Below are 10,537 nucleotides of genomic sequence, written 5' to 3'. Positions count from 1 at the left end.
GCCGGCTCACGCCTAGCAGCCCCCTTCGGTGATCGGTGTTGAAGTTGCACTTAGAATTGAGCCACGTCATCGGTTCGTTCGTGCAACTCGTTCCAGACCACTCAGGCCGCAACGGGACAGCAACCTATAAATGTGTCCGCTTGTCTTCCCCACACCCACACGCTGTCACGGAGCCTCGTGCCCGTCCTTTTATCTTCGCTCTGTGGCCATGGACGCTCCACCCCACACCACCACCCCGCCCTCCTCCTCCTCCACCACCCTACCCCTCCGCCCCCACACGCCTCCCTGCATTCCCCCAATGGCGGCCATTACCACCACAACCGCGTCCTCCTCCTTCCTCCACCGCCGTATCTCCTCGTCACCACCAACAACCACCATCCCGCTCCCGCGTAGCCACCTGGTTCCCTTCCACGCGCGCAACCGGTGCCACTACAGGCTCACCTGCCGCGCCACCGATGTGTCCGGGGCCGAGCCCTCGGCGCCACCAGAGACCGGTGGGGGCAACAGCTGGTTACCGGTGGTGCCACTGGCGGCGCTCCCGCGGGGAGAGCGCCGTGTGATCGTACAGGACGGCGAGGAGATCCTGCTTCTCTGGTACAAGGATGAGGTCTTCGCCATCGAGAACCGCTCCCCGGCGGAGGGCGCGTACACCGAGGGCCTCCTCAACGCCAAGCTCACGCAGGTAAACTGCTCGGCAAAATGCCTGCATGTAGTCTAGTCTCTGTACCCGATCCATCTGTGTGTCTCTTTTGGAAGGTTATAAGGTCACACAGTCAGTTTTTCAAAGTGCTCTACAGAATAATAGAAGTATAGGCGAAAAACCACTTGGACAAGATACATACTAAATGGTGCATGTAGAGCATGGCTTCTATTCTACTATATCAGTACAAAATTTCCATGTTCTAGGTTAATTGACCTGCACACACCGAGACTGATTAAGCTGAAGGACAGCGAGCTCTACATGTCTCTGCTTTGTTTTTTTTTTTTATCTTGTATTTGCTATGGATTTTGTGTATCTCCTTGGAGTGCGAAATTGTGTTATGATGTAGATCATCCCTGTTTTCATCGGACAGTCTTTTCTATAGCCGTGTAATTGTATTTTTATTCTGATCGGCAGGTGTGTGGAATTTTACTAATTAATCAAGAAGTAAATGCTAAAAATTACCTATTAATGATTTGAAATTGAAAAAAAAATTCATGGGCAATTCATCGAAGTTTCATTATATTAAACCAAACATAATACAGTTCTGAATATGAACGCTGAGATGAAGATAGTTAGGAAAGATGGACACGCAAGACATATTGTATTTCTGTTACAAGTATGCACATATATTCATCAAGGGATGGTGGAAATTCTTGAATTAAATATCATATCAGAGATTTGAGGCCTTAAACTCCTGTTTGAAATATATTTGTCAGAGATTTGGTGTTCAATTTCTTGAATTTCATGTCATTGACAGTTTTGCCACTACTGTAAGTAGCCCTAGTTTCTCATATTTTAAAATTCCATGTCATAGGGGATTTTTGCCTTGTATCAATTTGGGTAACAGGACTATTTTTTTTTTCAAAAAGGAGGAAAAGGGTAACAGGACTATGAACTGAGTGAGACAGGTGTCAGAGTCAATTTGTTGCTGAGATGCCTATTAGCTAGCAAGTTCACATAGGAGTGATTTCATGTCATTTAGTTTTCTAGTTTCTTCTTTCCAGTTGCCTGCCTTCCTCCGAGACATGCTTTGGAATATCCTTTCATTTCAAACAGAATTATGCTATGAGACAACCTTGACCTAATATTCAACAATCTTTATGTTTAATGTAAAGAAATGGTAGGGTCACTGCTCCAAATATGCGAAGGTACATGCAATTCTGTGAGTTCTATCACTAAGGATATAAATTCGAACACACATTTTATTTTCTGAACTGTATATATATTGTGCTGTTATATCAACTTTTGGGCACCTGGGTTTGCATAAAAATTTACATTTAAATATGTTCAGAAATTTGATGTGAGGGAAACACCTTCACTTCGAGTTAAGACAAAGTTCTATAGGTTTCAGATAGTTATTCGCTTGTTGGTGCACCATATTACTTCGTTAGCTGCTATTTCTTCTTATACTGCAAGCTGCAATGCTGCTAGTCTTTTTTTTTATTACCACACACTCTGTGTAAACTATATCGCTTGCTTGCATGAGATAATTCCTCTTCATATCTCAAGGATGTAACCTTATGTATTTTGCATTTCAGGATGGCTGCATTGTTTGCCCATCAACAGATAGTACCTTTGATCTTCGCACTGGGGAAATAAAAGAGTGGTATCCGAAAAACCCTGTTTTAAGGGCTCTGACACCTGTATTGAGAAAACTATTCGTGTACCCTGCAAAAACGGATGGAGAAAATATATACATCAGCATTAGGGGCGCTGCTAGCTCTGGTGGATCAGCTGAGATTCTGTTCAGCGGGAAAGCTCAACCAGGGAGTACTGCATCTGATGTCAACATCGAAGAGGTTTCATTCTCCCTTGCTCCATTACTTCTACTCTGAAGCTTAAGATCATATCTATGCATAATACATTTCTTTTATCTTTCATTAGGTGATCCCTGCATGGATAATTTACTCTAGTGTACTCCATTCTTAGCAATAAGGGAATTTTACCAAACTGGTTACAGTTTGCAACTAGAATATGACATGTTTGTGTTACATTTTCAGGTTAGAATGGTGGTCGATGAAGGTGTAGGAGGTTTTGGTTTCACTGCTTACAATGAACTGGTCAACGGAAAAGCTGCCATAATTGGCTTTCTATTGTTGATAGATTTTGAACTTTTAACTGGTAAAGGCCTTCTAAAGGGGACTGGTTTGTTGGACTTCATCTATGCAATTTCAAGTGCTTTCAGCTCGTAAAGATGTTTTCTGTTTAGTGTGCAGTGTTATCAAGGTATATCACTACTCATGTAAGTCTAGATTTTGTTTACATACAGTTGAGTACACGAGCAATTGTAAGTGAACATTATGTTTGCCCACAAAGTAAGGAATACAAGAGAACTTCTTCTACTCACACTCTTGGATCTGTCTGATTGTCCATAAACCCCAAAATGAGGTTATAGATGTATACATGTTTACTCAATATGCAACATGTAGGCTGTGAATCATCTAAGCAAGAAAAAGGGCTACGGGCTTATCTTATAATTGGTAATAAACTCACTTTTCCATTTCCTGATTGGGGTTCATGTGAGTTTCAAGATCATGTGAATGAGAAAATTGATGTTAAGGAAAACCAAGAAAGTAGATTGCATGTATGACATGGGAAACAACAAAGCTGATTGTACCAGGAAAAACTTTTTTGTTTATTTTCCTTTATTTAAATCTGATCACGAAGATACTTCTGAAAGCCAAATACTATGGGGAGAAACCACCATATTATGTATTACAAATTTAACTTCTCTTAGCAATTTTGTTTTTTTGCTGTATATGTCCTGGTGGTATTGAAGGTTACCCAAACTTCCTAAAATCTCACCTTTTGTAAGATAGGTCATTTCTACACCTTTTTCGATAAAGTTAGATAGGAACCATAAAATGAGAATTTTTTAACTATTTGAGTTTCAAAACAATCTCATTTTAGGATTTTAGGATTAAGTTTGGGCCCTATCTTACAAAAGTGCTGAAGCTTCTTTGTTTCCATCCCCAGCATTCTCTTTGTGCCAGCATTGCTGCCCTGTTAGCATAAGGAGCTCATTGCTTCCAGTTCCTGGCTTCAGAAATCCCATTTTCCTGCACTTGGCTGTATCTCAGATGAGATCATTGAGTGGTTTATGTCAAAAGAAGATGAGAAGATTTTAGATCTAGGTTTTTGCTTGTTTAATTTTTGGATTTATTCACTCGAACCTGAAAGAAGTGGTTTATTCACTTGAACACTTCTAACACTTCTTTCGGGATCGAGTGAATAACAAGAGATTGCTGCTTGTTATCATGTAAGGAGTACAACAATACTGTATTATTTCCGGTGTGAAGTTTAGTGGAGCAATCTGCTATTCTCCTCAAGCCAGTAAATCTGGTTTGTCACTGCCAGCTGATTGTTTGGTTTTGAAGTATTTATGTACAGCATTCGAGTGCCAGGCCGGTTATATTGCTAGTTGAAATCTACCTACCTTAATCAAGGGGGCGATGGTTTTATGCATCATCGATGCAGAATCAGGGATGCAATAAACTTATCCACCATCTAACACAAAAGTGCACGACAATGTCAATGTCATCGTCAGGAAATGTAGAGAGCAGATGCCCCAGGTTCATTTCAGTGTGGAGTATAGAGCTCAACAATGCTTATGCTCTTCTCTCAAATAGGATGCACAATAGATGGAAATTCAAAACGGAGGTTGGCTCTTATGCACCTGCGTGAACAGTTAAATAGAAGGAAAAAAAAGTAAAAAAAAATCTGATCTTTTTAATCAACACGTTCGTGTCTTCTAACCGTGTGATAACTTTTGTCAATAAAAGACCAGATCCCCAAACATGTCTTTTATTTATGAAAAATTGCATGATTTTTTAGCAGTGTTTTTTTTTTGCCTAGACCAGTACACATGCCATCTATTCACAAAAAAAATTACATATAGTTCGAAGGGACGATCTTTGGTCATGCAAGAGCATATGAGTCCGAGCTCCAAATCGCCTCCCTCCTACAGAAGAACTTAATCATTTGACATTCATGTACGATAGCTACGTGTTTGCAAAATCGCACACACTGTTTCTCCTTTGAAAATTTACACATAGTTCGAAGACACGAAACATGTCCACAATCACAATGGCAGTCAAAATCAACCTGGCCTCTTTTGATTCATAGGATAAGATTATCGTAGGAATAGGAATCTTGTAGGAAATGAGATGACATATATCTCAAATCCTATGAGTAGGAATAGGAAACAAGATGTCATTTGATTGACACCAAAGGAATTTTTTCATTGAATCTAGGCTCATTTTTATTTTCCTATGAAATATGGAGGATAGGAACCAATCCTATGCAGGAATAGGAATCCATTCCTATGAACCAAAGGGCTCTAAAGAAAAAAATCCTATAAAAATCCTATCCTCTAGAATTCCTATGAAATTCCTTCAAACCAAAGGAGGCCTAAGCTTTACTTATAAAGGGATAAAGGACCAATGTCATGCTCGGGAAGGAATAGGGAGAACATGCTCAAGGTCAACCCAAATCTCGTAGTCTTGGTGTGTTAGGCTGTTTGTAGAGTCTTGGTATTGTGATCCCTCGATGCACCCCTCATCTACTTGGTCCTGTTAGTATGCTAGCTAGGTCTTTTTTTATATAACTTAAAACTTTATTTCTCATATGATAGCCAAGTCATTTACAATAAGGTGAGAAACAAAGTCAGGTATAGAACTTTCCCAAAAATTGGAAAATCTATTTTTGAAAGAGAATTTTGCTAAGCTATCTGCTACTTCATTGGCCTCTCGAAAGCAGTGGATACATTCCACATTTGTAAGATCTGCTGTTAATTGTTTGCATTCTAGTACTATGGCAACATCTGGTCCAAAGAACTCATCGCCTTGGTTGAAAATCTGAACTGCATTTGTACTATCAGACTCAATAACCACTGAGCTGCAACCAATCCGGAGTGCAAGGATTATACCGTTGTATACTGCATGCATTTCTGCTGAGTCCACACTGCTAACATGGGGAATGAACTAGCAATGCTAGGTCTTGCCTTATGTTGGGCGTTCTGTTCCTCTCCTTTTCTTGTAACACTCGTTACTTGTCTGGTTTTCGGCTTGGTTTTCCTCATAAACGGGGTCAATTTGTTAAGATTTTCGATCCGATTTTTTTATAAACTGAATCACTCTCCTGGCATTATGATCACTTTGAGCAATATATTCAGATGGAGGGACTCCTCCTCCGGTGATTCTCAAAAAAAAAAAAAACCCAAATCTCGGAGACGCGGACTGAATCAGACAACTAAACAATCTTAAACTAGAGCTTTCTGCCCCCTACATTGTTTTGACCTCGGAAGCTTCCTTGAGCACAAAACAATCCCGTTGCCTATGTATACCTTTTTTCTTGATCTACGCGGCAACAAAATTTTGTGGCTTTATTCTTAGATGTCAATTGCAAAGTCGCATACCAGAAAGTGGCAGTCAAAGGGTAATTTAGAGCGAAAATCGATTCTGGGCCAAGGGACATATGCTCTCATGATCTGAAGGGAATGTTGGTAATGTTTGGGAGTTGAGCCAGGAATGGTGAAATGAGAAATGGGAAGGATCAAAATTAATCATACTTAACTGAAGTTTGGACGTTGTTGGCAGATATTTCTGGGCTCATGTTCACCCTTCTTCCTCCTCCAGTAGATTACATACTTCCTTTTCTATCCTGGTTCTCTATGCTTCTTGTCTGGTGTGATGTCCTTTTCATTTTTCCTGTTTAGTCTTGTACTTCCTTCGTCCGAAAATACTTATCCTTAAAATGGTTGTATCTAGACTTATTTTAGTTATAGATACATCTATTTTATTCATTTGTAGAACAAGTATTTTCGGACGAAGGGAGTAGTTCTTATTCAGCGTGTGTGTAAAGCACGTACATCTTTCTTTCGAAACGGAGTGCGATAGATTAATGCGACAATTTCATGGTATTCCATTGTGCAAAGTCTCTATTCATCATGCAATCTCATTTCTTGGTCTTTGTGCCGCCTATATATATATCCATCTATAACATATTTGAGGGCTGACCCGCAAACCTCTCGCAATGGTTCGAACCACGGAAACCATCCAATGCGGGCCTGTATCGGTCCGCAGGACGATTCGGACGCGATTTCTCTTGTAAACCGGAGAGAAAAGTGAGGAAAATTTACGGGAGTCTAAATCGATCCCAAGTCTGTTTCTCACCGTCTTGGCCCATAAAATATCCCTCACCCCCCCCCCCCCCCCCCCGCGTGTTTTTGGCCAGTGCCGCTTCAGAGCGAACGCGACCGCTCACTGACGCCGGCCGAGAGAGCTCTGCCCGCGCCGCTTCCCGGTGCAGGCAACTGCTGTGCGTTCAAAAGACACGATGGCCGCCCATCCGTCCGTCTGCTACCCGCATTGATGGCACGCGATTGCCGAGGCGTCTCCTTCGGCGCCACCCGTCTGTCCATCTGCCTTCCACCGGTGCTATATAAACCGCTACCCCAACCATAGCCACAGTCATCCCTCTCCACACCACTCCCCGCTATGGATCCCTCCATGGCCAAAGCTCTCTGGGACGGGCTTACGTTGGAGCAAAAGAAAGCCATGGCCACTGTTGCTGCCGACTGGCAGGCCGCCATCCAGCTAGAGGACATGCAAATGGAGGACGCCTCCTCCGACAAGCCAGCGCCACCCTCCTTGGGTCTACTTCGGTTAGGATCAACTCGTGTTGTTGTGTCTTTTCATGATTGTCCCTTAATCAATCATGAGGCCGTATGATTTTCTATCTAGTTTTTCTTAGAAACTGGGTTGACTCTCTTCTTTTAATAAGGGCATCTCCAACGGCAACCCGCAAAAAATCTCCCGCATCCGTCCGCAAACAGGGGGACAGTCCGTGGACACGGATATGGGAGGCAGCCATCCAACGCTAGCCGCATACAATTTCACAACAATTCAAACCAATCGGGCGAAATTCGTGCAAGCACGGCCGGATTTCATGTGAACTCGACCGGATTTCATGCAAACATGACGAATTTTGTATAAACCGGACGCAAACGGTTACATTTTGGAAATATTTTAACTAAAAAGTTAAAACTATGTGCACGTATGGTCGCGCGAAGCTCCACTCCCACGACATGGATACATTACACTAGTCTATGGCCGGCCGCGGTGGATCCCTTCGTCACCGGGCTGCCCGGAGTCCCGGAGGCATATTCTTCCCCCGTATCTTTCCTATGTACGGCTGCGTCGCTCATCGGAGTGTGGCGAAGATAGTGCTTTAGCCGGAGGAGGAGGGTGCTTCTGTGGACGCCTAGGCCAGGGTGGTCTAAGATAAAGAAGAAAACAGACATGTCACTGACTGTACAAGCCTGCGGCGCATCGGCGGTGGCCTTCCTCGGACCCAAGCGGCGGCGGCTTTCCGTGTTCTACTTTCCCTCAAAGTTGTCAGCGGACATGGACGTGGATGCGCTGAGCAATGCTACACCTACGTACAAGTCTTAGCGCCCGGGCCCCCACGGCTGAAATCAGGCGGGGGGGGGGGGAGTAGAGGATTTAGGAAGGTTACGTAGGTTTACCTAGGTGTAGCATTTTTGGGATGCGCTCGCCACCGACTCGTTGATCTCCTCCGCGCACCCGCCTTCTTTCTCTGTCTGCATGGCGTGGCTATGCGCGCATCAACGACAGATGGCACAGATGTACGCACTGGAGGGGCAGTATGACACGACGTCGTCCATGCCCGTGCCGCCGTGCTCCTCTCTGTGACGGCCTTGAGCAACTCGCCACTCCTCCGCGAGCTAGGTGGAGCAGCGAGTTGCGGAACCATGCACCAGATTGGGGCGGCAACTTGCTTCGTCGGCCTAGGGAAGTGAGGTGGACCAGCGAGCTGCCTCGCTTGTATCTGCCTTGATCGGATGCCATCAAAATGGTGGAGAAAATGATGAAGGAGGAGATGTGGGGAGCGGCGGAGGTGTGTGATTCTTGCCCGGTGCCTGCCATCGTTTAAATAGAGGGCGGACGAGAGTAGCTCCGCCGACATGACGTTTAATGCCGGCCCGCTCTTGAATGGACGTGTGGCCGGAGTAGGTTTCTTAGCTTCCACACGGGGTTAATGGAGGTGTATGAATGCGGCGAGGAGACATGTTTAGTCGGGCGTGCAGCGGGCGGCGTCCTCGACTGATGTGCCGCTTCAATGGCGGAGGCACTAAGAGGTCGCGTCCGCCTTGAGCCGTCTTCAATGCGAAGTGGCATGAATACGGGTAGCTGGCGTCGGGCGGGAGCGAGCACAAGAGGAGGGAGGTTTTTTTTGGGTGAGTTAGGACGGTCAGAAGCAAGCTTGAAAGCGGTCGGGACTCCTGCAAACCTTCTCTATTTTTGTCTTCAGTTTGCGGAAGAAATCATATTAGGACCGCTCCGCGAATCGATATAAGTCGACGTTAGATGGCTTCCGCGATCCAAATAGTTACAGAAAATTTACGGATCTATCTTGAAGATGTCCTAATATCATAGGAGCGCCATTCCCTCTTATACGAGGTTCCGTAAAAAACGTCAATCCGTAATGACTACAGCTTGCCCAGAATGCCGACTTTGGGCTCGATATCCTAGTGTAAACCAGAGCTTGCCTAGAGTTGTAACGAATATTTCCCTTGTTCCTTCGTATATAACTGTGTTTTTAGTTAATTTAATCGAGAATGTTTCACTACCAATAATGGCACCGACCTGTCATACTATGTGTCATGTATGGCAATAAATAGAATACTATATGATATGAATATATGATACTATGCATTAGGTTGGTCGTAATGGGAGTATCATAGGTAGTACTCCCTCCTTTCATCTATATAGGGCCTAATGCATTTTTTAAGACCACCTTTGACTATTGACAAGATTAATAGTACATGACATGCACAATGTGAAAATTATATCATTGAAAGCTACTTTCACACATGAATTTAACGGTGTGCTTTGTGTAAACTGCATGTCATATATTATAGCTCTAATATTTGGTCAAAGTTAGCCTCGAAAAACGCATTAGACCCTATATAGATGGAAGGAGGGAGTACTCTATTATGCATGTCAACTAGGCAAATTTGATGAGATGACATAGAATTAAATGAAGAAAGAGAAGGTTGAATATCATATCATGATACTGTATCATATTAAATATTATGCTACCATGTGTGCATGGCAATAAATGAAATCATCTATGATACTAACATATGATACTATGCACTACGGATATAGTATCATACACTATATATGATACTAAGGAACAAGGGATATATGGTGCTTATTTGTGTATGATACTATATCCGTAGAGGTCCCAAGAAGAGTAGCTCAGCCGACATGACGTTTAATGCTGGCCCGCTCTTGAATGGACGTGTGGCCGGAGTAGGTTTCTTAGCTTCCACACGGGGTTAATGGAGGTGTATGAATGCGGCGAGGAGGCATGTTTAGTCGGGCGTGCAGCGGGCGGCGTCCTCGACTGATGTGCCGCTTCAATGGCGGAGGCACTAAGAGGTCGCATCCGCCTTGAGCCGTCTTCAATGCGAAGTGGCATGAATACGGGCAGCTGGCGTCGGGCGGGAGCGAGCACAAGAGGAGGGAGGTTTTTTTGGGTGAGTTAGGACGGTCAGAAGCAAGCTTGAAAGCGGTCGGGACTCCTGCAAACCTTCTCTATTTTTGTCTTCAGTTTGCGGAAGAAATCATATTAGGACCGCTCCGCGAATCGATATAAGTCGACGTTAAATGGCTTCTGTGGTCCAAATAGTTACAGAAGATTTACGGATCTATCTTGAAGATGTTAATATCATAGGAGCGCCATTCCCTCTTAGACGAGGTTCCGTAAAAAACGTCAATCCGTAATGACTACAGCTTGCCCAGA

The 10,537-nt window shown here is 43.9% G+C and overlaps 1 protein-coding gene across 2 annotated transcripts; it reads left to right on the top strand.

The window, feature by feature from the left end:
• The first annotated feature begins 229 nt into the window (after positions 1 to 229).
• On the top strand, positions 230 to 4,059 carry LOC125550729 (Rieske (2Fe-2S) domain-containing protein). Of its 2 annotated transcripts, XM_048713799.2 has the most exons (4): positions 230 to 682; positions 2,242 to 2,502; positions 2,704 to 2,929; positions 3,680 to 4,059. In XM_048713799.2, the coding sequence occupies exons 1-3, from the start codon at positions 299 to 301 to the stop codon at positions 2,893 to 2,895; spliced, it is 837 nt and encodes a 278-aa protein (XP_048569756.2). In that variant the 5' UTR covers positions 230 to 298; the 3' UTR covers positions 2,896 to 2,929; positions 3,680 to 4,059. The 2 variants fall into 2 exon arrangements, with proteins under 2 accessions (XP_048569756.2, XP_048569755.2); XM_048713798.2 differs by lacking the exon at positions 3,680 to 4,059 and having other exon boundaries at positions 2,704 to 3,045.
• The last annotated feature ends 6,478 nt before the right edge of the window (positions 4,060 to 10,537 follow it).

Source organism: Triticum urartu, chromosome 4A (genome assembly GCF_056163025.1).
Source record: "Triticum urartu cultivar PI428250 chromosome 4A, HENAU_Tu73, whole genome shotgun sequence".
In the NCBI taxonomy this organism is placed as follows: domain Eukaryota; kingdom Viridiplantae; phylum Streptophyta; class Magnoliopsida; order Poales; family Poaceae; genus Triticum; species Triticum urartu.
This window is presented reverse-complemented; position numbering and strand designations above follow the sequence as displayed.

Coding starts and splice junctions, on each gene's coding strand:
- LOC125550729 (XM_048713799.2), top strand. CDS start 299: ATGGCGGCCATTACCACCACAACCGCGTCCTCCTCCTTCCTCCACCGC. Junction 683..2,241: donor TCAACGCCAAGCTCACGCAG/GTAAACTGCTCG, acceptor TTTGCATTTCAG/GATGGCTGCATTGTTTGCCC. Junction 2,503..2,703: donor CTGATGTCAACATCGAAGAG/GTTTCATTCTCC, acceptor TTACATTTTCAG/GTTAGAATGGTGGTCGATGA.